At 36.4% G+C, this 26,303-nt stretch overlaps 2 protein-coding genes across 2 annotated transcripts in view; one reads left to right on the top strand and one right to left on the bottom strand.

Moving 5' to 3' along the window:
• The window catches only part of LOC143714465 (uncharacterized), a 318,540-nt gene extending 294,328 nt beyond the window's left edge, over positions 1-24,212 (top strand). Inside the window, exons 2-4 of the mRNA XM_077205689.1 lie at positions 18,306-18,495; positions 23,022-23,592; positions 23,709-24,212. Coding sequence (XP_077061804.1) covers positions 18,462-18,495; positions 23,022-23,592; positions 23,709-24,120 — 1,017 coding nt within the window. The 5' untranslated portion in view covers positions 18,306-18,461 and the 3' untranslated portion in view covers positions 24,121-24,212. The remainder of the gene's footprint in view (positions 1-18,305; positions 18,496-23,021; positions 23,593-23,708) is intronic.
• The window catches only part of LOC143714362 (uncharacterized), a 58,683-nt gene that overhangs the window by 8,764 nt on the left and 23,616 nt on the right, over positions 1-26,303 (bottom strand). Inside the window, exons 4-5 of the mRNA XM_077205479.1 lie at positions 11,805-12,749; positions 22-53 (exon numbers count right to left, since the gene is read on the bottom strand). Coding sequence (XP_077061594.1) covers positions 22-53; positions 11,805-12,749 — 977 coding nt within the window. The remainder of the gene's footprint in view (positions 1-21; positions 54-11,804; positions 12,750-26,303) is intronic.

The following is a 26,303-nucleotide window of genomic DNA, read 5'->3' as shown; positions in this document are numbered from 1 at the left end:
AAATGTGAGAAATAACGTTACCGTGAACTGCTCTCCTCGCCTCGACGCTGAAACTGAATGACGGAAGAGACGGCGGGAGCGAGCGGTGACGTCATCGGCCGCCAACGGTAGATGATCGAAGACATGGCAAGCCGATTTAGCATTAAATACCCCTGGTTGCCCAGGTGAAAAAGAGGTAGTATTAAATGTATTTAAACATATATTTGAAATTCAAATAGTATGTTTATAATACATTTGTATTTCCAACATGCTTATTTAAAGTGAATTTAAAATATATTAAATTGCATTTTAGTATATTCCTAAAAAATATAGCCTACTTGAAGTGCATTGGTAATAAATATATGCTTATTTACTTATTTTTAATTACACTTTTAAGAAATATGCTAAACACAAGCATACTTTTAATAATATATTTTTTTAAATTAATAATAAAAAATTACTAGAAGTACACTGGTAAAAAAAATATATGCTTAATTATACTTTTATTAAATATGCTAAAAACAAGCATATTTTAATTATATTTCTCAAAAGTTTACTAAAGTACACTGGTAATAAATATATGCTTAATTATACTTTTAAGAAATATGCTAAAATCAACCTTACTTTTAGTGTAGTTTTAGTGTATTTACAGAAAACATACTTGTGTTACTCTACCTTAAAGTATATTTTATGTTTACTTTGTGTGTATAGCAAAACTATTTATATTTTAGTTGGTTATTCATACCTTGTTTTTAACCATAGGCCAACTGCAATATATTTTTAATATTTATGTAATAGCATGTGTTTCAGCCTGCTTTCAAAAATTTTGTGAAAAACATGTTTTTACATTTTAATATATTTTATAAAACACATTCATAAATACATTACAGCTATCAAATGAATTCTTAAACTAATTGTATTATAATTTTTTTTGTCAAAGCTTGAAATTCAAGTCCTAACATGAAGGGAATTAAACGTGTATTGAAATTCATTTTAATATATTTGTCAACGTCAACGTTCCGGTGTTGGAAATAACAAGTTAATGTAATACTTCAATAAAATAAAAATAAAAATTATAATATATATTTCGCAGTGCATTCATTTCGACCAATCAGAACCAAGCTTTTCAAAACAACCTTGCAGGTAGTTGTCCAATCACACACTGCCATTTGAAAGTACAAGTTGGGCGGGCAACGGATACTGTGGTATTTCAACTATACGGATATTTAAACAGAAATCATGCCGTTTCCAAACTTTGCTTTGTATTATTTCCCTGACTCTGACCTAGTGAAGGTGGACAGCACCGATATAATATTAAGATAACACAAACGAGCAGAATACCAGGTCAGCTCCGCGAACAACTTAGCAGTGAAGAGGGCTAACGCTACGTAGAGGATCGTCTGCCAAGTCGCAGCCGCCATGGACAGATACTGCCAGCAGAAATCTTACTTCTTGGCGGTAAGTTTATTATTGTTAGTGATTAGTAGGCTATAAGTGGCTTTAATCTCACTTTGGGTTTAGAAAATATTTTCACACGCTGATGCCGATGCTCTATATGTTAGCTACGTGGATTACTGACGTTAACCGCTATAACTTGACACTGACACGCGAGCTACGTCGATCAACTTAGTCAATTGTTGTTATAGATGCTTAATCTAGGCAGTGACATAAAACAACTATAAAAACGTTGCACACTGTGTTTGCAGAAAACAAAATGGTTATTAATGGTGATTACACGACATTAAGCCTCGAATGTCCCTTGGACAGGTAAATCGGTGAACAGAATAAAATGTTACTTGTCTTGTGTTATAAGTATAATTTATTCTGAAGCTCTAATTAAACCTACGCATTTGTGATATTTAACTTCAGAAAATGTTAGGCTACTTCGTTAAAATGTGGCTGTCATCTTTCATGACAAAATCTTACATTTGATCAATAAATTAAGTTATAATCATCCACTATAAGCTTTTACCAAACCAATTAAATAATTAACACTGCGAAATTAAAACGGCAATAAATAATGAGTAATAAAATGAGAGTTTTTAAATTTAATATACAACTAAGAAATTTGCCTATTGCAAAAATTGCAATGACAATTTTTAATGTCCTCATAGGTATGTTTCTGTACATCACTTTTTTTTGCTCTCGAAGTCAAAGGGGGCTGACTAAAACAAATATTAATGCTAAAAATAAAGATTTGCATTTCAATTCAATTCAAATTTATTTGTATAGCGCTTTTCACAATACATATTGTTTCAAAGCAGCTTTACAGAAAGTGCATTTCAGAAATGTACATTGAAAAAATACGGTTAGTTTGTTATACATTATAATTATTATACTTTTTGGCTGGGTATACTTTTCAGTTGATCAGTTAAACTTGTTTTTTCCTGTGATACAGGGACATAACATGTAGACTTTACAGTTGTTCAGCAAGACTTAATGACTATTTGCTGTAGATATTTTAGTACCTCGTTTTCTGAATTATATTAACATTTTATATTGAATGTCTACTTTTAAAATATATAAACTAAGCATTACATGCTATGTTAAAGAATATTAGTTCCCTTTCAGTCGATAACGTCAGACGTAGTCGACGTCGACTGAATTGGGATCACGCTAGGGAGCCTATCATCTTCGATTACTATTGAACGAGCCAATGGAATTTGGCGTGCGTGATTTGCATCACACACTCTGCCCCCGCGGCCCGGGTATAAATACGGAAGTAGATGCACGCACTAGTTGCTTTTCGCTGAGGAGCCGAGAGTACCCCGGGGTCAGGGTGGTCCAGCGGTAGTGGCAAGGGGACTACGTCCTCCGTTCCCTCCTTCAGGGAACGGTGGGTTGCATACGCAACCAGGACGTTCCCTTTCAGTCGATAACGTCAGACGTAGTCGACGTCGACTGAATTGGGATCACCCTTTGAACGCGCCACTAACGCTGCCACCTTCCAGTGCCTAAACCAAAGCCTCCTGATGCCCCCGCAAATTTAAGGCGGGGAAGGACAGGGGTTAGGCCAGGGAAGTCACTGCTGTTCCTACAGGACCACTGGGAAAGCGTTCCCCGTACATTGGAAGGAAGGGACGCTGCGGAAGCCACGTCCAACCCGGAGGGAGGTAACGTGGAAAATACACATATGAACTGGGCGGACGTCGACTACGTCCTCCGTTCCCTCCTTCAGGGAACGGTGGGTTGCATACGCAACCAGGACGATTTTGACCAGTTGAAAAAGACATACTATTAAATGTATTAAATATGTACTTAATAGGGATGCCACAATTCTCAATATAATATTGAACCGTTCGGTACGACATCCACGGTTCAATACGTGCTTGTGAATTGCGGTTCTACGTTATATTTTTCTTTCCGAATTGACTGTTTGTGTGTGCCTGTACTAGCCTGGTTCTACCAGACTCTCGTACATTTCCTTTGTACAGAGAGTCTGGCACCGCTCCATTGACAAGCGTTAACTTCCTTGTAGGCGGGTATTCTATTGAAGTCTAAAACTATTGGATCTGCCCAGAGTCACTCTATCTGCCATAACCAATCGCTGATGTTTGGTCGTGACATATGTCTTTTCCCGAACCCCGTGGGAGGATGACCATAAACACAAAACTAAGCAAAGATTGTTCTTGCTCCGGCTTTAACTTCTTGATATTCGGCAGCGTTGCCACAACGGACCGAATGGCTTCGCTCGCATCTTTCTTATTGTGAACTACAACTCAAAATAACGCACGAGTCGACATCAACGTCATCGTTCTCAGCCACGCCCTCTGTTCGCTGATTGGCCCGGTAAAAAATTGATCGGAGAAAACCAAAGTCTACAGCGCAATCCCAGACGTAGTACTGAAGGAAAATGAAATTGAGCGGAAGTGCGTAGGAGGGCGGAGACAGGCTATGCCTGTACGAGCTGAGATGAGGAAACTCCTCCACACGAGTAAATATTCAATCGCTATGCTCTAAAGTTAGGGGGCGCGCGCACGGCTTAACTATCATTCCACACTTTAACATGGCGAGCGGCGGTGAAGCGAGGACACAGTACGAGGAAGCGCCGGCGTCTTTCAAATCCGTGGTGTGGGGACATTTCGGTTTTGCCGTTGAGTGTAATGCCGAGGAAGAAAAAACGGTAAACAAAAAAATTACTGTGTGCAAGCATTGCTTTACACGTGTAGCCTACTCAAACGGAAACACTTCCAACATGACTGCACATCTGCGGCGCCATCATCCAGCAATATCACTGTCTGAAGGCAGGGTAGCAGAGCAGATAATAAAGTCCTCCAAAAAACAACAGTCCCTTGCTGAATCCTTCCAGCATTCATACCCAACTGGTTCCGAGAGACACATAAAAATAACAAAGGCAGTGGGGGTGTTCATTGCCAAAGATCTGCAGCTGTTTTCGGTGATTGGAGATGCGGGCTTTTGTCATCTTATAAAAGCACTCGATCCACCTTACAGACTTCCGTCTCATACTTTTCTCAGCACTGAGATAATTCCCGACCTCTATGAAAAGACATGCAACAGTATTGTGAACGAATTGGCTAAAGCACAGAGCCTTGCTCTGACCACAGATGGATGGACCTCGCGGGCAACCGTGAGTTACTTCACTGTAACTGTTCACTACCTGTCGGATCCAAACCCGCCCCCTGTATGAAAGTCATACAAGCGCTCATTTGGCAGAAGAGTTGACAAAAGCAGTGAATACGTGGAAGCTGGGGAGGCCAAATATGTTACTCCCAGTAACCACAGATAACGCTCCAAATATTGTGAATGCAGTCCATGAAGCTGATGGGCTGGGGCCACAGATAAGTTGTTTTGCGCATTTTGTAAACCTAGCAGCAAAAAAAGCAGTGCCAATCAACACAGTGTCCCGCCTCCTGGGGGGGGGGGGGGTTAGAAAAATAGTGACTTTTTTTCACAAAAGCACCAAAGCCCACCATGTTTTGACTGTGAAGCAGGAGATGTTAAACTTGCCCAGACACAAGTTAATTCACGATGTCACAACTCGGTGGAATACAGTACATGACATGTTGGAAAGATACACAGAACAGCAGCCCGCCATCTATTCTGCCCTACTGGACAAAGATCTGAAGCTGTCTGTCAAGAACATAATCATGTTGAATGACAGTGAGCAGAAACTGGCAGAAGAACTGATTCAGATCCTCACACCACTGAAAACAGTGACAACTCTCATGAGCAGTGAAACAACCCCCACTATATCAATGATCCTTCCTCTGAAAGAGATGATTCTCAAATCCATGTCACCAGGACAGTGCAACAGTCAAAGAAGCCAAAGCAGCCATTACAAATGACCTGGCAAAGAGGTACACTGACCCTAATCTTCATGATTACCTCCAAATAGCCCAACCCTTGACCCCAGGTTTAAATCCCTGCCTCTTGATGAAGACTCTCGTGATAAGATCTACAGGAATATCATCCGTGAAATTCTGGAGCATGAACAGTGGATAGGGTACTATTTGATTTTTTTAATATATATTTTGTAATATAAAATATATAATTTAATAATATTAATGAAGGATACTGTACTGGAGTACTGTTAAGTTTAATTAAGATGTTTTTTTATGTTTACTGAATTGCAATTTGAAATGGTCAATTTATGTTTACCAACTTCACATGTATGTTTATTTTCAAAATTTAGGAATGTATGTGTTCCCCAGTTTGTACATGGGCTACCAGCAGCTGTGAAATGTCACTGTTAATTTTATTTACAATACACTAGGAACTAGTGGACTTTTCTTAGCTTTTAAGTAAAATAAAGGAGTATTGCAATAAATCGTTTCTATTTTTTTTCTCCTTAACCTCTTACTGTTCCTATTGCCTAAACATAGAATAAAAAAAATTAAAAAAAAACACTCTTATGCGTCAAGCCATCAGAACCGAACCGAACCGAACCGAAAACCGTGGTTAAACAAACGAGGTATGTATTGAACCATGGGATAACTGTATTGTTGCATCCCTAGTACTTAAGTATGTTTTTAGTACAATACAAAAATACTTGAATGCATTTATAATACATTTAACAGTACGTCTTTTTCACCTTGTACGTACAACATGCAGGGAAATGTCGAAATATCATACTGTGTTGTGATAAAAAACGTCTAGGTTACGACTGAAACCTTTGTTCCCTGAGAAAAGGGAACGAGACACTGCATCGATGACGCTATGGGGAACGCCTTCCAGGTGAACCGGTGTCTGAAAAGCTGACGGCATTTGACTGGCGACAGCCCATGACACTTCTGGTGCGACTCACAATTATAAAAGAGGCGCCTAGAGAACATCGTTTCCCAATCGCGTCATCGAAGCAGAGCAAGTTCCCTTATGAAACTCTCTGATGGTCTTCAAAAAAAAGTCACACTCGTGGTCTTCGGGGTCTATTGGACCCCAGACAACAACATTTAATTTTGTAACCGAACAATATATTTTTTTTAACAAATATAATTTTACTCGGTTCATTAATGTTTTTACTCAACATTTGTGCAGTTTTTGTAGAATTTATGATTTTTAAAAAAATTCTATAAATAAATATTTAATTAAATAGGATTTTTACAAAAAACAGCATTTTATGTTAAATAAACTTTATAAAAGACCCAGATTTCTAACTTTCATTCCTGGGGATACCATGGATAATTTTACAAGGTTTAATGTAAGATTTTTGCCCATTTTTTGGAAAATACAGGTTAAAATTTGTAATAAATCACTTTAACCACTAGATGGCTATAGAGCTCCATTATATGCTATTTGCTATTTGAATTACTGAAAGATATAGTTTCTAAAGTTGGATTCAGTTGGATTCATATCTAAATATTATAAAATCACAATTATAACAAAAATAAAATAATTTTTGTCAAAATTTTGCATTTTTTGTACTGAAAAAACACAGCACACACAAAAACAACAACAACAACAACAGTGAAGTGCCAAACCTGCAGACAGGGTTGGAGCAAACACAGGGTGTGTGTGTGTGTGTACATTTTATTTTTATTTTTATGTGTACAGTGTCACCAATTTATTTTTGAGGTGGTTCTTCATTTTGTATGATTTTATTTGACAAATTATAAGACTTTTTATAGCCTTACAAATGTATTTCTGTGTGTGTGTGTGTGTGTGTGTGTGTGTGTGTGTGTGTGTGTGTGTGTGTGTGTGTGTGTGTGTGTGTGTGTGTGTGTGTGTGTGTGTGTGTGTGTGCGCGCGCACATTTTCAATGCGTCTAAGTGTTACCAATTTATTTTTCTGGTGGTTCTGCATTTTAGATTATTTTATTTTACAAATGATAAGAGAACAGTTTTTATAGTCTGTATGTATTCCTGTATAAATGTATTCCTCTTTATGTGTGTGTTTGTGTGTGTTTGTGCGCCTGTGGTGAGCATGATAATTTTGGATTGTGGATGTTTTTTGCATTGTTGGAAGTGTGCCACTTTATTTCTGTCATTTCTGTCTATGTGTTCTACGTTGTTTCTGATTTTGATGATGTTATTTTGTCTATTTTGATTGCGGGGTCCAATAGACCCCGAAGACCACGAGTGTGACTATTTTTGTCACGCCAACATAAAAACAGATATCATAAAAAAAAAATTTTTTGTTGTAGATCTAGAAAGTGTTGAGAGCCGTTGAAAGTTTCAAACCATTTGGACAAAGAGAAAATTTTTTTTAATTTGAGCAAAAGTCATTTGGGGTCCACTAGACCCCGAAGACCATCATAGGGTTATGAAAGGGAACAGTTACTTTGTTAACAGTGGTTAATATTGCTTATATATAAATATATATATATATATATATATATATATATATATATATATATATATATATATATATATATATATATATATATATATATATATATATGTATATATAATCTTTTTCCCCTTTCACAGACACTGTGATCAAACAATTTCCAAACACGAGTGTCTGAGGTGCGAGCAATGATTCGAAGGAAATACAACGAGGCAAACTGAAAGACCAATCACTCTCCACTTGAAGGATGAAGATGGTTTGAGTTGTAACAGTACTATAACTGTTTGCAGATTTTGCATTTAACTGTTTGCAGCTATTAATGACAGCACTTTATTGACTGAAGTTAGGTTTATTGACTTAAGTTAGTTTTTTGTTGTTGTTTATAATACCCCTGCAGATCGCTGTATTTTATGTCAATGTATTTTGTTAACAGTTTACATATTCTGATACACTGGGTCAAGTACATTAATGTTTACTAGCTTTCAAAGTGTGTGTGTGTGTGTGTTTATACAAATATTTTTTACTGTGTGTTTTACTTTTTTCACTGTATTTTTAATACTGAATGGTTTTATAAAAATGTATTTTTATTATACTAATAGTGGCTCTTGTAGTGTTCTACTAATACATTATTAATAACCTGATATTATATTTAAAATATACTGGGAACACATTAATGTGAACCTAAAAATATACTTCAGGTGTAGTTTTAAAACTGATTTAAAGTTTTTTAAAAATACAATTTAAAGAAGTGCTATTAAATTACACTAAATGTACTTAAAATAGTTCCATTTTAACACAATTAAATATATTAAAATATATTTGTATTACCTTAAAATGTAACAAATACATATAAAAGTACACTTAGTATACTTTAAGTTGTCTCAAAATAACACATTTAATACACACTTAATACAGTACACTTAAAATACATTAAGTATATCAAAATAAGCACAATTTAAATATATTTCCTTTTCACCTGAGAACCAATAAATCTTTCTCAAACATACCCATAATCTGCTGCAATCAAATATTGCCCTTACCTGTTAGATTAAGGATTTCGAATCAGGGTCCTCGGCAGTGCCTCTAACCAGTTCAATCTTGAATTCGAATGTACTGGGAGTTTGCCAATATTAATATTTCATTACAAAAAAATCATGAAATATTGATAGGAAAAAATTACTCTTAGACTTGTTTAAAAAGTTTTACAAATCACCACAACATGATTTAATTTTATTTAAAAAGATTTAAAAAGATCCAGAAGAATACAAAGACAAGAAATTCCAAAGGCAAAAATAACATAAACACGTAAAAGTCTTCACCCGAAATGTGGCCCTGAAAAAAAAAACTCCAAGGCTTTTTATACTAACCCTGATCTGGGCTGCCTTCTAAATATGGGCTATTCTATTACAGCTAATTCCCTTATACGGTCAAACTGTGGACTTATCCTAGTCCTTCATTAAAATAGTCTTGCAGAAGCACATATTCAAAATATCTATTTTCTTTTCACACCTATTTTATGCAGCACATACACAAAAGCTTTATTTGGTAAGTTTGACTATTGCAGTCCTTTTGACCTTTCTCTGGTTTCACACATTTTCTAAGTCTAAGGCGAACGATGTTCACAGTTCCCTTTAAAGATACATGTGGTCCTAACAACCTAAACATATTGAGTCCACATACACCCAGACACATAACACTTCTAACATAAGCCGCATTCCGACCAAGTAGTTACAGGAACTTAGTTATAGGAACTGTCCACTTCTAAACAGTTCTAAGATCTACTCTCCCCCAAACTCGGTTTTGCTGTTTGCGTTCGCACTGGCCAAGTGGCCGTAGGAACTGGTAGGAGGGGTAAGGGAGTGATGGACGCACGGCGACGGTCTTTATGGCGTCATCACTAGATGTAGCGCAGCCACATACAACAACAACAAACCAGCATGGAGGAGGCTATCGGAATGTTCCTTTTCTGCCTTGCCGGGACCTTAAAGGGGTGGTTCAGAATTTTGGACATCGGGCCTCATTTCCAAGTTAGCCTTAGTGTTATTTATCAGTGGAGACAGTTTTCAAAAATTTTCATCCAGTCGTTCCAGTTGCATAGTTCGCCGGTGCTAGCGCGAGTCAACGGTAACTGCTAGCCTGCCATTAAAAACAGTTTTACCCACTCCACAGTTCACCAAAAGCAAATAAATTATAACGCCAGACTATCGATGTAAATATCTGTTGCTGCGACTTATTGCACACGGACGTTTTTTTGCTAAAACACACAGCCGGTCTGGCAGAGAGCGCTCTGCAAGTTCCGTGTTGACAGTGGGCGTGACTTATAAGTTGAACCAATCAACTTAGACCTAGGGAAAGGGAACTAAAAAAGTCCTCACTCTAGACTAGGTACTGAAAGAGTTATAGGAACTACGGTCTGAGGAACTAAAAAATCCCCAACTTAGTCCGGTCGGAACACGAGAAAAAAAGGGTTATAGGAACGTTAGGTTCTAGGAACTGCAAAAATCCCTCGGGTCGGAAAGCGGCTATAGACCCTTACGTTCCCAGGCCAAGCTGAAATTAGGCTTTAAGTAATATGAGCTTGTCCTGCAAATTCAACACATCCTCATTTGAGCAGTTTATTTCAGTTTGCAGTGTATATTATTTTCCTATTTAATCATTCAACTTGTTTGAAAATTTGTATTAACTGTTGTGCACGATGAATCAGTCCGTTCTCAGGGAGTTGAGCCTTAGTGGAAGATCTTGGCCAGCGCTTTTCTCTCGTTCTTCTCCTTCTTGCGAGCTCTCTTTGCGTTGTCCCTCCGGAGGTGTTCAACTATAAGATCATCAAAAAAATATCAACCTTGTCTGTTACAATAAGTTTTACAAAAGTCTTATTTCTGGGTCCTCTCCATCCGTTACATTCAAAGCATGCAGATAGTCTTTAATATATACCATTTCTTCAGAATGATTTTTTTTCTGGGAATTTATCATAAGAACACAGCAAAACCCCCAGTGTTAAATTAACCCTGAAAAGTGTGAATTATATCAACTCTGAACAGAGTGTTAAATGTGTTAAAACACAAACATCACCATCAGATCACCTTTTCTATTTGTTCATCTTGCTGTTATAATTCACATACAGCAGCCAAACAAAATCTAAAGTTAATGATTTAAGGGTCAAGAGCCCAACTAAACCAAACACTGATCACCATAACGGTGACTTAAAAAATCCGGTTTTCTCCTTCAGTGATTCTGCTTGTTAACATCAGGTGTCTTCAACAATGCTCAATCATCACTCAATTATTCACTTAATTATCTCATTAACTTTAACACTGCTTCAGTGTTCATTTAACACTCTGCTCAGAGTTGATATAATTCACACTCTCTGTGTTAATTTAACACTGGGGATTTTGCTGCGAAGATTTATCAGAAGAGTTAAAAATCATTTGATCTCCAATATTTATCACAACTTCAAAACAGAAACAGCAATTCACTGCCATCATAAGCGCATTATAAATAGCCAGGAATATATTTTAATATAACTCTGATTGTATTCGTCTGAAAGAAGAATGTCATACACACCTAGGATGAGGGTGAGAAAATCATGGGCTAATTCTCCTTTTTGGGTGAACTTTCCCTTTAAAATGCTTTCTCAATGGATCTGCCAGCTCTGTGTAGTAATGTTGTTGTGTGATCGAGATCGGCCCACGAGTAAACCCTGTCTAGTATCGCTCCGAGCTGATAAACTGCGCAGCTCAGACGAGTAGCGTGGTTTCATTCTGCTTTCGTTTGCCGTGTGATGTTTCTCGTATGCCGAAGAAATGGCAGCTCTCTCCGCAAAATGTGACCATTTACTCGCAGTCTAGAGCCCTGTGTAGTGCTGTATTTCTGCTTTACATGACTGTCAGAGAGTGAATTTGTTTGTTTTTTTGCATTGATCTGAACTGACAAATTACACATTCCTGTTGATTCAACCAAATGTCCTGTGCTCACCACACACCGACTATAGGTGGAGAGGAGAGATTTGGCCATAGAGTGATGTGTGGCTAACTTACACAGAAGAGACTTTGTTGCTCAGCACATACAAATAAAATACTTACTGTGATTTCAGACTGTGTTTAAGTGGTTTCTCCACTGTGTGGATCTTCATGTGTCGATTCAGGTTACTTTTAAAAGAGAAACTCTTTCCACACTGATCACACGTGTGCGGCTTCTCTCTGCTGTGGATCCTCTCATGCGTTTTCAGATTTGATGATTGCCTGAATCTATTGTCGCAGTGTGAACACTTGTAAGGTTTTTCTCCAGTGTGGATCCTCTCATGTGTTTTCAGAGATGATGGCTGACTGAATGTCTTGTCGCAGTGTGAACACTTGTAAGGTTTTTCTCCAGTGTGGATCCTCTGGTGCAGTTTTAAATGGTTTGCTGTAGTAAAAGTCTTCTCACACTCAAAGCACATGTACTCTCTCACACTAGTGTGAGTTTTCTCATGTATTTGTAAATTAGGCAGCCGTGAAAAACTCTTTCCACACACAGAACATGAATGTGGCTTCTCCTTCGTATGAACTGTCAGGTGTGTCTTCAGGTGTGATGCCCTAAAAAATGATCTGCCACATTGATCACATGTGAACGGCTTCTCTCCAGTGTGGATCCTCATGTGAACATTAAGATTTTGTTTGTTTTTGAAACTCTTTCCACACTGATCACATGAGAACGGCTTCTCTCCTGTGTGAATTCTGATGTGAATCTGAACACGTTGTTTGGTTGTGAAACTGTTTCCACACTGAATGCAGGTGAAAGATTTCTTGGCTCTTTTCTTTATAAATGTCTGTTTAGTCTTTGAGCGACTCAAAGATTTTTCTCCAGGTTGGACATGATGTTCCTCCTTCACTTCACTCAGTTCTTCTCTCTCCTCCTTCACTTCACTCAGTTCTTCTCTCTCCTCCTCCACTTCACTCAGTTCTTCACTCTCCTCCTTCACTTCACTCAATTCTTCTCTCTCCTCCTTCACTTCACTCAGTTCTTCTCTCTCCTCCTTCACTTCAGGTCTGTCATGAAAAAAGTAAATTATTAAATTAAAATTTCAATACATCAAAATAATTCAAAGAGAGGAATATAAAGTGAAAGGACATGAAAGTGAGCCCTGATGTAATGGTAGAAAGTAGACAACTGCTATAAAATATGATGATAATTTGTCTTTGAAACTTTCCATGAATGAGGAAAATGTATCTTACAATTATTAAACCATTATCACTGCGCAAGAGACACTCTGTATCAAATAGTCTTTTTAAAAGTATTCTCTAGTGAAAAAAGTATACTTTATTGTATTTGAAATATATTCCTCTTTCCAATAGTACATTGCAAATATACTAACAAAAAAGTGTACTATCATTCAATATCTTAAAAGTATATTAGCATCATGCTTTTACCTATTTTCATAATATAACTTTTAACACACTTTAAAAACATTTTAATATACTTCTACATACTTTTAATATATTTCTAAAAAGTACACTACAAGTGCTTTGGTAATAATTATATGCTTAATTACATTTAAGAAATATGCTAAACACAAGCATACTTTTGGTGAAGTTTTAGTGTATTACTTACATACTTACGTTTCTCTCACTTAAAATATACATTTTATAAGTACTTTGTGTAAGAACATAGCAAAATGATTAAACTTTTAGTGTGTTTAAAATATATATATTTTATAAACACTTAGGCCTACTGCAATATATTTTAATTATTTATGCATTTATCATTTTAATATTTTGGGGGGAAAATGTATATTTACAATGTCCCAACTTATAATGTATTAGAGACATTTGTCAACTATTATTAAGCCTTGCAATAAGCATACCTAAAATTAATGTTGTTCACTTTTACTTGTTTGTAGGCTACGTGTAAAAGGCTACTTAAAAGGCTGTAGTCCATTACATGCTATTGTTTGAATTTAAACAAGTACAAACTTATTTAAACTTCTTTGGAAAATGTATCCATGATGCATTTCAAATAACATGATGTTGAAATCCTTGTGGGAATTTCAGTAGAACACAACGTATCATAGCATAATACACGTGACTAGTCCTGATTGGTTCCAGAGCCGTTGAATGATTGCGATTGGTTCTTATGATAATGAGCTCGTGTTATTCTAGGTAAGATTTGTATTACATTAACGTTACTCGTCTTTGCCAGTCGTATCTCTGACTAAAGGCGGGCATACACTGTGCGAATGTCGTCCGATTTTGAGCCGAATTCTGACTCGTGCGACTCTTTTTCGGGTCGGGCCGATTTTCAGCTTTGTCGTGCGTCGTTTGTCGTGCCGTGTTCGTGCAGTATACAAGGGGAAACGAGAGGCGATTAACCTCTCCCGATCGGCAATCGGATGGTCGGATGAATTTCTGGCATGTCAGAAATGTTGGTCGCTCCTCGTGACTATATCGCACAGTTGAAGCAGAGCTACGAACCGATTGCCCTAAACTCAGTGTTTTATCCCTCACTGCGCCTGCGCGAAAACAGATTTTAACCATTTCAATCTGCAGAAATAAAATACGAAAAGAGGGAACTCTTTAAGTTCTGTAGTTCAAACTAGCTACAAATTACTGTTGCTTACCTCCAGTTTGCCCAGTTATTACCCACGTCTTCCAAGCTGCGATGTAGCACCGTGCCTCTTTTATTAATTTGTTAAACAATGTTTTTGAAATAAACCTGTTTTTAATTTTCATTGATGACTAATTATTGCAGTGTTCGGACATATTATAGACTGTTAATATAATTATATGCCTATAATTCATTGTAGCCTAATCGATCTAAATGTTTTAGACAATTTTCAAAGAGGATCCTCATTGAAAATTGTCTAAAACATTTAGTTTGATTATAATGAATTATAGGCATATAATTATATTATTATTATTCCTCGAGGAGTAAGCTTCTGTGTAATATTTTATTATCCTCACAGCGCATTGCGGCGATGTGCTGTGAAATTATTGCGTGGCAAATTATAATAGCAGATCAATTTAATAATAAAATTAGCCTTCCCTAATACAATAATACTAATAATAATTTAATACATAAATTGGAAGTGCTAAATCATCTTGATATTGACAACGGATGCTTGTTTTGACAATATCTCTGGATACATGATATCGTCTACCAACCCAGCACGGGGGTTTATCGCACATATTTCACACGTATAATGTGAGCAGTCGCAGCTCGACGTTCGGACCGTATAGTGTGAGCACATAAATCCTGAGCTTTGGCTTTATATCGCATGCGATCTACTCGTTCAGTGTGAGTAGATACCTTGCTGAAATCGCACAGACATCGCACAGTGTATGCCCGCCTTAAGTGTTACAGCTTTTTCAGTGCAGCTACATTTAATTTGACCAATAAGAGCCAAACTTTTCAAGTCGAAGTCGAAGCAGACTCGAAGGGTTGAAGATCTGCCCTCAGAAGTTACTGGTAAGTTTTAGTTGCTGTTTGCATAAATAAATAGCTCACTTCCCTTGATGGATAGTAGGTCTGCTATGCATTTGCTAATATGACTTTCTCGTGAATACTTACGTTAACCGCTGTAACGTGATGCTGACACTGATTTCTAGCAACTTCAGCACTGGATATAAAGTCAAAGTCTTTGATAAATCTGTTTAAAATCTACGTGGAGACATTTAGCTCCACGTGTCTTAAAACAACTATAAAACATTGTCCAATGCATCTGCAAAAAACACAATTAGTCATTATAACATGTACAACATTAAATTAACAGTATTTTTATTTGCAAAAAGAAGCTGTGTAGCTGTGTAACTGTTTATCTATATGCGATGAAGTGCTTGAATGTTTCTAACATGAATGTTCTCCAGCATCATGAATGAATGAAGAATAAACACCAACCTCTTTGTTCTTCAGGATCTTCAGTGTGTTTCATTCTGCAGGTTCTGGATCACTCGTGTTCTCACTGTCCTCTTTAATAAACTCAGTCTTTGCAGATTTCAGCTCTTCCTGATGCTCTGATGCTCGTCTTCACTTGTAGCTGATGGGAATTTACAGCATTTATTGGAGAATTACTGTGGGAGGAGCTTCACTGATGATGTGATTGCTGTGGGAGGAGCTTCACTGATGATATGATTGCAGTGGGAGGAGCTTCACTGATGATATGATTGCAGTGGGAGGAGCTTCACTGATGATGTGATTGCAGTGGGAGGAGCTGATCTGCCTAAATCAAAAATATCAATTACGGAGTTTGTGTTTATAATAAATTACACTTCTAAGCATTTACGTCTGTCTATCTATTCACCACACAGTAACTGATTCCAATATATTAATTATTTTTAATTATTTTTATTGCTAATCCCAACATACAGTATGTAACATGCATATAGTAGCCAACAAATCCCCTCAGTCTGCTGACACCAATGAAATGAGCTTTAAGTGTCAATGTGCAGGAGATCTGAAGACATCAGCATAATAAATGAGGAGAAAACAGGAACTATTGTCATGAAATAAAGAGTGTTTTCAGCAGATCTGTTAATATTGATGATCCTCAGACTATCAACACTCATTCAACAAGACATTCAGGATCATCAGCAGATCATCTCACTTTATTCTGAGTGTTTGCTGATAGAAACACATTATTTGAGTCATGATAAATGACAAAAGCCTGTAAAACTGCTCTACTGAAAGAAAATACTGTAATTTCTCACAATATGATATGGATAAGACCTAAATAACACACAAACAATCACTAATAAAACTCATCTTCATCAACCACTACAGATAAATAATTACAGCTGCATAATGTGTCCAAATTAAGTTTGATCTTATATATCTAGTTTTAACCATGTCATAATGTGAGAAATAACAGTATTGTCTTTAAATACCATAGTGAAAAAAGTATACTTTATTGTAATTGAAATATATTAATTTTTTTCAATAGTACATTGCAAATATACTAACAAAAAATGTACTATGTATATAAGCATCAACTTTTAACGCACTTTAAAATAATTGTACTAAAGAATATTTTCAAAAATATACTTGAAGTGAAAATTCTGTTTATTTTTAAATGTGTATTTATTTGCAATTTAATTCAAAATATATATGTAGGTATATTTATAACTATGTGCTGAAAATGATCATTGTAACAATGCATTGAAAGTATACTTTCAAAATACATTTTTAAATAAAGAAAAAAAAGTTGTATATTTTAAGTTAAATTTTAGAGAAATGTTTAAGTTTTCTTCTTCACGCTTGGAATTCACGTCATACTTGGACATAAATTGCTTTCAGAAAGTATTAAAGCATGTGATAAATGCATTGAAAGCCCATTTAAAACCGTTTTAAATAAAGTGTATGCAATGTATAGCAAAGTAATATTTGTATATTAATCTGCATTTGTTATTGAAGACAAAGTGTACAATTTGGAAAAAGCCAAAGGTATCATTGAGCATATACATTTTACTCAAATATAAGCAACTTATGCTATATTGCTTGTATGTTTTGAAGACACTCGTAATGAATTTGTAATGTAATTGTAACACAAATAAAATACACTTTAACATAGCTAATCAAGCATGTAATTAGTCCCCACGGGCATATACTTACAGTATATATTACTTAAAGTATACTTTTTACATAAGAGTAAGTATACTCAAAAAATTTCCAATTTAGACAGACAAATGTACATTAAATACACTTAAAATTGTGCTCTACTACAACTTAATTACAACTAAAATATACTTAGTAAAAAAATATTTGTTCCAAAAATATAGCACACTTCAAGTCAACGAATCATTAACACACTTGAAGTACACTAAATGAGTCTGGCTGCAAGTATACTTAGCATTTTCCCCACCAGAGTAGAGCAGTTTTACAGGGTTTTATCATCTATCCCGACTCAAATAATGTGTTTCTAACAGCAAACACTCAGAATAAAGTGAGATGATCTGCTGATGATCCTGAATGTCTTGTTGAATGAGTGTTGATAGTCTGAGGATCATCAATATTAACAGATCTGCTGAAAACACTCTTTATTTCATGACAATAGTTCCTGTTTTCTCCTCATTTATTATGCTGATGTCTTCAGATCTCCTGTAAATTGACACTTAAAGCTCATTTCATTGGTTTCAGCAGACTGAGGGGATTTGTTGGCTACTATATGTACCTTTATTTCTGTTTATTATTATTATTATAACTGTTTTTCTTACCATTATTTATATTTTGATGACTTTAAATTATTTGTATTATTTTCTATAATTCTAGATACCTGTATTTTAATGAAGAAGCACAATAATGTTAGGATTAGCAATACAAATAATTAATGAATTGGCATCAGTTACTGTATGATGAATGACATAAATGCTTAGAAGTGTCATTTATTATAAAAACAAACTCAGTAATTTTTATCTTTTATTTTGGCAGATCAGCTCCTCCGAATTCATCATCAGTGAAGCTCCTCCCACTGTAATTACATCACCAATGAAGCTCCTCCCACTGCAATCACACCACCAGTGAAGCTCCTCCCACATCAATCACATCATCATGAAGCTCCTCCCACTGTAATTACATCACCAATGAAGCTCCTCCCACAGCAATCACATCATCAGTGAAGCTCCTCCCTCTGTAATTCCCCAATAAATGCTGTAAATTCCCATCAGCTGCAAGTGAAGACGAGCATCAGAGCATCAGGAAGAGCTGAAATCTGCCAAGACTGAGTTTATTAAAGAGGACAGTGAGAACACGAGTGATCCAGAACCTGCAGAATGAAACACACTGAAGATCCTGAAGAACAAAGAGGTTGGTGTTTATTCTTCATTCATTCATGATGCTGGAGAACATTCATGTTAGAAACATTCAAGCACATTTAGATAAACAGTTAACAAATGGTCAGTAAAGGGAGGTTTCATATTGTCAACATCAGGTCAAACTAAATCTAAATATTTTAACTGTTTTATTTTACATTTATTTGATATATGGTTTACAATTTGTAACAATTTTACACAAAAATTTTACCTCAATTTTGTGCGTATTTTTGTATAACAAATAATAATAATTCCGAAATGTTAAATTTTAAAATCTCTTCTGCTTTACTGCAAATATTTGTGTTCTTTCTCGCTGTGAAATTCACTTGATCTTGTGTTTCTTGTGTCCCACTTTCACGTGCATGTGAAGTCAATGGAAGAAGTTCAGTGTGAACAGCCCTTAATTAAAACGTTTTAGTAGTTTTTAACATAATTCAGTTTCAATCTAAAAGCTGGTGTTAAAATATGGCAATATTGTGTATTTTAATGTTCATATGTTAGATAAGTGTGTCATGGATCAAACATATTTAATAGTTCTCACTAGGGGTGGGCGGTATGACCAAAATTCTGTTTCACGGTATGACTAATTTTATTTCACGGTAACCATATATTTCACGATATAGTTGTTTATATATGTAGTTATTATAGAAAAATCGTTATAAAGGGCTTTAAATAATAAATAAACCCAAATACTTTCGAAATGAAAAGTTTTTTTCCTTGTTTGATTTTTCCTTTTCTTTTATTTGGCAAATTATTTATTTGGTAAACTATTTTGATAGCTAAATATAGTGAACAAAACACACTCATCAACTTTTAGAAGAACTTCCCCCAAACTGACTGATATTAAATATAACTCATAGATGCAATTCAACTTTTAAGAAAAGTGTTGCTGAATAATTGTTTAATCTCATGTTATTGCTTTGCCTCAGTCATCAATCAGTTTATAATAACTGAATATTTTATATTGAACTATTCTATTTATAATAAATTAGTTACTTTTAATTTGGTAGGATATTGGTAATACTATTATGTTTAAATGTGTTCCCCGGTACATTTTTGCCATGTCTGCTTATTATACTGCGTTTTTAAAGGGGCTTGTTTTGCTCTTTTTGTGATATCTGGCAACCCGTCACCTGGAGCTTTAATCAAGAGAAGTTCAGTTGTGTCAAGTCAAGTTGATTCATATTCATTTATATAGCGCTTTTAACAATGTAGATTGCCCCAAAGCAGCTTTACGTAGATAAACATATAATTTAAGGTAACAGATTGTTTTGACCTTATAGCGGTTCTTGAATAATGTTATTTCCAGCTAAAGTTAGTTTAGATTGGTTCACTTCCGGCGAAATTATCACTTGTTATTAAATTAGGGGCCGCTAAGACGACGCCTTTCTCTCTAAACAGACTTTAAACGCGAACCTGTGATAGACGCTGATAGCGTTCACATGCGCATTAAGAATTGATTCTATAGTTATGTGCGTTTGAATATATGTGCGCAAGTTTGTAATTCCTTACAAACCATGCCTAAACAAACTACTTGTCTTGCCTATAAATTTTGATACAGAATTTTATTTTATCACTTCGGGGTTGGTACGTGAACCAAATTTTCCCACAGCGCTTTATCTGTAGAGTGGTATAGAGATCCTCCATAGGGAGAGGCTAGTTGGCATTCAGCACTGCGTTGTCCATCGGGTCCAGGCGAAGCTCCTTCATCAGGCCTGGATCCGGCAGGCTGCGGGAAAACCTCGGGATAAATGCCATTCTTCTTATGATGTAACGAGTACATCCGGATTTAAGGGAAGTATTCCCAGTTCCGACTGACCTAATCTATGCAGCCTAACATTGAATTATAAAGTCTATAGAGTGTTATGTGAATGCTAGGTCAAAGAGATGTGTTTTTAGTCTAGCTTTGAACTGACAGACTGTGTCTGCTTCCCGGACAATGTTAGGAAGATTGTTCCAAAGTTTTGTTGCTAAATAGGAAAAGGATCTACCGCCAGCAGTCGATTTAGATATTCTAGGTATTATCAACTGGCCGGTATTTTGAGATCGCAATAGACCTGAAGGACTATAATGCGTTAAGAGCTCGCTCAAGTACTGTGGAGCTAAACCATTTAGTGCTTTGTAATTAAAAAGCAATATTTTAAAATTTATACAATGTTTAATAGGTTAATTTTGTGAATTGGTAAGTTTCGTTAGGTTTTGAAGAAATATACAGCTTAATATCATCGGCATAACAGAGAAAGCTAATTCCATGTTTCCTAATGATATCTCCTAATGTTATCATGTACAGACTGAACAGCAGCGGTCCTAGTACTGAGCCTTGTGGTACGCCATACTGAACTTGTGATCGATAAGACATCTCTTCATTTACTGCTACAAACTGATAACGGTCTGATAAAGAATGTTGTGGTCAATGGTGTCAAATGCAGCACTTAGATCACGTAACACTAATAGAGAGATAAAACCACGATCGGATGATAAAAGCAAATCATTTGTGACTCTAATGAGAGCAGTCTCAGTACTATGGTACGGTCTAAATCCGGACTGAAAATCCTCGCAGATATCATTTCTTTCAAGAAAGGAACACAGTTGTGAAGATACTGCTTTTTCTAGTCTCTTTGACAGAAAAGGCAGATCCGAGCTCGGCCTTTAATTGACTAATTTTGTATAATCAAGTTGCGTTTTTTTAACAAGCGGTTTTATCATAGCCAGCTTAAAGGTTTTTGTTTCGTATCCTAGAGACAAAGACGAATTAATTATATTAAGAAGAGGATCTATGACATCTGGAAGCATCTCTTTCAGTAGTTTAGTCGGTATAGGGTCTAACATACATCTTGTAGATTTAGATGAATTAACGAGTTTGCAAAATTCTTCCTCTCCTATAGCAACAAATGAATCAACATTTTCCTCTGGGAGACTACAATGCACTCCCTGATGCGATACTGTGGCAGACGGTTGCATAGTTATAATTTTGTCCGTGATATTATTAATCTTATAAGCGAAGAAGTTCATAAAGTCATTACTGCTGTGTTTCTTGGAAACTTCTGGGCTTGAAACTTTCTTTTTCGTTAGTTTAGCCACTTTTTCAAATAAATACTTAGGATTATGTTTATTTTCTTCTAATAGGGTTGAAAAATAAGCAGATCTAGCAGCTTTTAAAGCCTCTCTGTAAGCAATCAAGCTCTCTTTCCATGAAATCTGAAATACCTCTAGTTTAGTTTTCTTCCAGTTGCGCTCCATTTTTCTGGCTGCTCTCTTAAGGGCCCGGGTGTGCTCGTTGTACTACGGTGTTGGACTATTTTCCTTAATCTTCTTTAAGCGCAACGGAGCAACTGTATCTAAAGTGCTGGAAAAGAGAGAGTTAAAAGTTTCTGTTGCAATATCAAGTTCTTCTAAGCTATCCGGCATGCTGATGAAACTGATTAGGAAGATTATTGATAAAGCAATCTTTAGTGGCAGAAGTTATAGGTCTAACATATTTATAACACAGAGTCGGTTTTGCAGCCTTGGCTAAATGTAATTTACATGAGACTAGATAATGATCTGAGATGTCGTTGCTCTGCTGCAGAATTTCAACAGCATCAACATTGATTCCAAGTGATAATATTAGATCTAGAGTATGATTACGACAATGTGTAGGTCCTGACACGTGTTGTCTAATTCCAATTGAGTTTACAATGTCTTTAAATGTCAATCCCAATGCATCTTGTTCATTATCTACATGTATATTAAAATTGCCAACAATTAGGACTTTATCTGCAGCCAATACTAACTCTGATAGAAAGTCAGCAAATTCTTTGATAAAGTCTGTATGGTGCCCTGGTGGCCTGTATACAGTAGCCAGCAGAATTCTCAAACGTGATTTATACATAAGAGACGGAAAGATGCAGATAACTACACATTATTTAAGGTTATTTCTATTCGTTACGATATTAATATATATGAACTGTTGTTGTTAAGTAAGCTTGATGCTTTCCCGCTGTGAAAGTGCACTCCTCTAAACTGTAGCCTACGAGTGCTGCTGCTCCCGTGACTGCTGCGCATTTTTCCCCTAAAATATAATGTTAACAATACTTTAGTAAATTGTAATTCCTTTGTGGATCCTCTTGATCTGCTTTCTCCATGTTTCTTTGACAAATCTCAGTGTCTCAGTCTCACGCACGCTGCACGTTAGTTAACCACGCCCCCTTATTTACATGTATCGGTATACACGTAATAAAAAAATCTGTTACACGATATATACCGTCATATTGCCCAGCCCTAGTTCTCACTACAGAAACATTGGATTTGTTTCCCTATAATGTTTTTTAAAAAATAACTGGAAGATCAGTGTACCTCATTCATGGAAAGTTTCAGGGACGTATAATTAATTTATAAAAATACATAAATTATTGTATTATTTTAATGCAGTTGTCTGTTACATCTGGGATAATTTTAATCTTCATTCACTCCATATTTCTCTCTTTGAACTATTTTGATTATTTAGAAACTTTTACAATTAGAGTTTTTCTTTCATGTTAGACCCGATGGAAGAGAGCGAGGAGAGTGAAGAACTGAGTGACGTGAAGGAGGAGAGAGAAGAACTGAGTGAAGTGGAGGAGGAGAGTGAAGAACTGAGTGAAGTGGAGGAGGAGAGTGAAGAACTGAGTGAAGTGGAGGAGGAGAGTGAAGAACTGAGTGAAGTGGAGGAGGAGAGTGAAGAACTGAGTGAAGTGGAGGAGGAACATCACGTCCAACCTGGAGAAAAACCTTTGAGTCGCTCAAAGACTAAAACGACATGTTTAAAGAAAAGACCCAAGAAATCTTTCACCTGCACTCAGTGTGGAAACAGTCTCAAAAGCAAACGTAATCTTGAGAATCACATGAGAGTTCATACCGGAGAGAAGCCGTTCACATGTGATCAATGCGGGAAGAGTTTCAGTCATTCATCATCCCTTAATAATCACATGATGATCCACACCGGAGAGAAGCCGTTCGCATGTGATCAATGCTCCAAAACATTTCTCTGTGCATCAGCCCTGAAGACACACCTGAGAGTTCATACGAAGGAGAAGCCGCATTCATGTTCTGTGTGTGGAAAGAGTTCCCTTTCGTAGTCACTCCGAGTTACGTCGGATGACGACGAATGGGCGAAACCCCCATTCGTCGTCATCCGACGTAACGTCTCCGTTCCCTACTCAGGGAACGAGGGTTACATATGTAACCGAGACGTTTTTCACTGCTGCAATATTTACATAGACATGAGAAAATACACACTGGTGTAAGAGAGTACATGTGCTTTGTGTGTGAGAAGACTTTTTCTTCAGCAAAGGATTTAAAACTTCACCAGAGAATTCACACTGGAGAAAAACCATACAAGTGTTCACACTGCGACAAGAGATTCAGTCGATCATCACATCTGAAAAAACATGAGAGGATCCAAACTGGAGAAAAACCTTACAAGTGTTCACACTGCGACAAGAGATTCAGTGTGTCAGAATATCTGAAAAGACATGAGAGGATCCACAGCAGAGAGAAGCCGCACACGTGTGATCAGTGTGGGAAGAGTTTCTCTTTTAAAACTCACCTGAAGCGACACATGAAGATCCATGCAGTGGAGAAACACATCAACACAGTCTGAGATCACAGTAAGTAGTTCATCTTTATGTGCTGAGAAACAAAAGCTGCTTTTCCACCTTCGGAAAATGTTCCAGTTGTGCTTCCACTTGAGCCTGGCACAATTACAAACCATTCTCGGCCCTGAACTCTCAGCACACTTGGCTAACCCTGTGCAAAGTTCAATAATGACAACAACATGTTCCAAGAACATGGTTCGGTTTCTCACCATGCACCATTAATTTTCAACTGCGTTTTGTCCATAGACATGTTTTTCTATGGAAGCAGCTTCAACTCGAGCTTACATAAACCATCCAGTGGGACTAATAATGCTTGGATGATTAGTATGGTAGCAAGATACCTAAATTATGCAGGTGGAGCTGGGGAGGAACGCCAGAGGATAAAATTCCATGCAAAGGTCATCCTTACCATGAAAAAATAAAGTTTTTACCAAAAGAACAAAACCCTTTTTAAGTTGTCCATTTAGGTTTGTAATATACTGTATTAATGTGTTTTAATGAAAATTTTAAGAAAATTGCCTTGTTTATCCACCAGATATGAGGTGAGCAATGTTGGAGAATCTTGCTACCCCTCCTCTATCTGATGCTTGAGTCTGGATGCTATAATGCTAAGCAATTGTAGGCCATAGGGCAATGTAGAGATGGAAAAGTACATAGAAACCCATGTAATGCCTAGATGACGTTGGTGTAAGGTACAGGAACGTACAAAAAACATATATGATGTCATTTTTAAAAAAACTATACATGTGATATTCCGCCACCAATAGAAATAAGGCCTCGGAGCATGTGATCTTAATTGTGGCGTGATACCGAGGAGGAGCAAGGTGTAAGAGATAACGGTACAAACGCTAATTGGACACTGGCGATAAGAAAAGAGTATAAGACCAATATACTGACCACTGTAAGATCAGATGACTCAACTGAACATCTCACTTTGTTGAATTGCTCAATAAAGTTCTTCTTTTGAGACCTGGAACTTCGACTCTGAAAGCTTTTTGAAGACTTACTCCTAGAAGATTCTGAACCTTACCAGCCAGAACCAGAGACCATCAAATTAGCCACAACAGCAACAATGCTTAAATTACATTTTTAACCCTTCGGAGTCTTGGGGTATTTTTGGTCGTTTTTGAGTACTTTTTTAAAATGATTATTTTGCAACATAAACAAATGTTTACCATACCAATGATTGGTATAGTATTTTTCAGCACAACATCACCTATATGACCAGACAATTAGTTTTTCACTTTTATGTACTGTATCAACATACTGGACCCAAAATCACACAAAAAAACACAAAATCCGAATAGAAAAATTATAGCTTTTTTACTACAAAAAGCACAAACATGCTCAATTAAGCATTTTAAATGGTTTAAAATGTAAACACAAGTTGTAAATGTCAACATATACAGGTACAATTCAGATATAATCAAGCTATATACAAAAAAAAATATGATTTCCAAAAAAAAAATCGGGTGTAGCCATAGGCTTTTTCTTTTTCTTTTTAGCTTTGCCACTTTTTAAAACAGTTTATGCACACAATTATACAGAGAGCTGTATTTAAGGCCTTGCATTCCCAGGGTATGAGGGTTCCCAAATAGTGCAAATAAAACATAAAAAGCGTAAAATTGAGATAAAATCAAACTATATACAGCAAAAAGCAGGTGTGGCAATAGGTGTTTTTTCTTTTCTTTTTTGCATGGAAACTCTACAAAACACTTTAACAGAAAATTACACAGACAGCTACATTACAGGGCTTTCATTCCTTGAGTAAGAGGTTTCTAAATAGTGCAAACATACCATACAAAAGGTAAAATGAACACAAAATCAAACTATACATACAACTATTTGCAACACATATCAGGTTTTTTTATTTATTCCCGAAAAAAAAAACTCTAAATTTTCTTTCCACAAAAAACGTCTCAGGTTACGTATGTAACCCTGGTTCCCTGATAGGGAACGAGACGCTGCGTTTGAGACTCGGTGGGAACGCTCTGCGTGATTACGTCGTGAAGCACGTGTAAAATCAGTCCAATGGAAGCCCGCTACGACATAGGTGACGTCATAGACCAGGAAACTATAAAGCAACCCTGAAATCAGACCGCGATAGCTTCTGAAAAACCTGAAGCAAGTCGATCAGGGCATGCAGGAAGTATGGCAGGCAAACGCAGCGTCTCGTTCCCTATCAGGG

This window comes from Siphateles boraxobius, unplaced genomic scaffold, assembly GCF_051911475.1.
Source record: "Siphateles boraxobius isolate OS27281-9 unplaced genomic scaffold, OSU_SipBor_1 54, whole genome shotgun sequence".
NCBI classification, from domain to species: Eukaryota; Metazoa; Chordata; class Actinopteri; order Cypriniformes; family Leuciscidae; genus Siphateles; species Siphateles boraxobius.
This window is presented reverse-complemented; position numbering and strand designations above follow the sequence as displayed.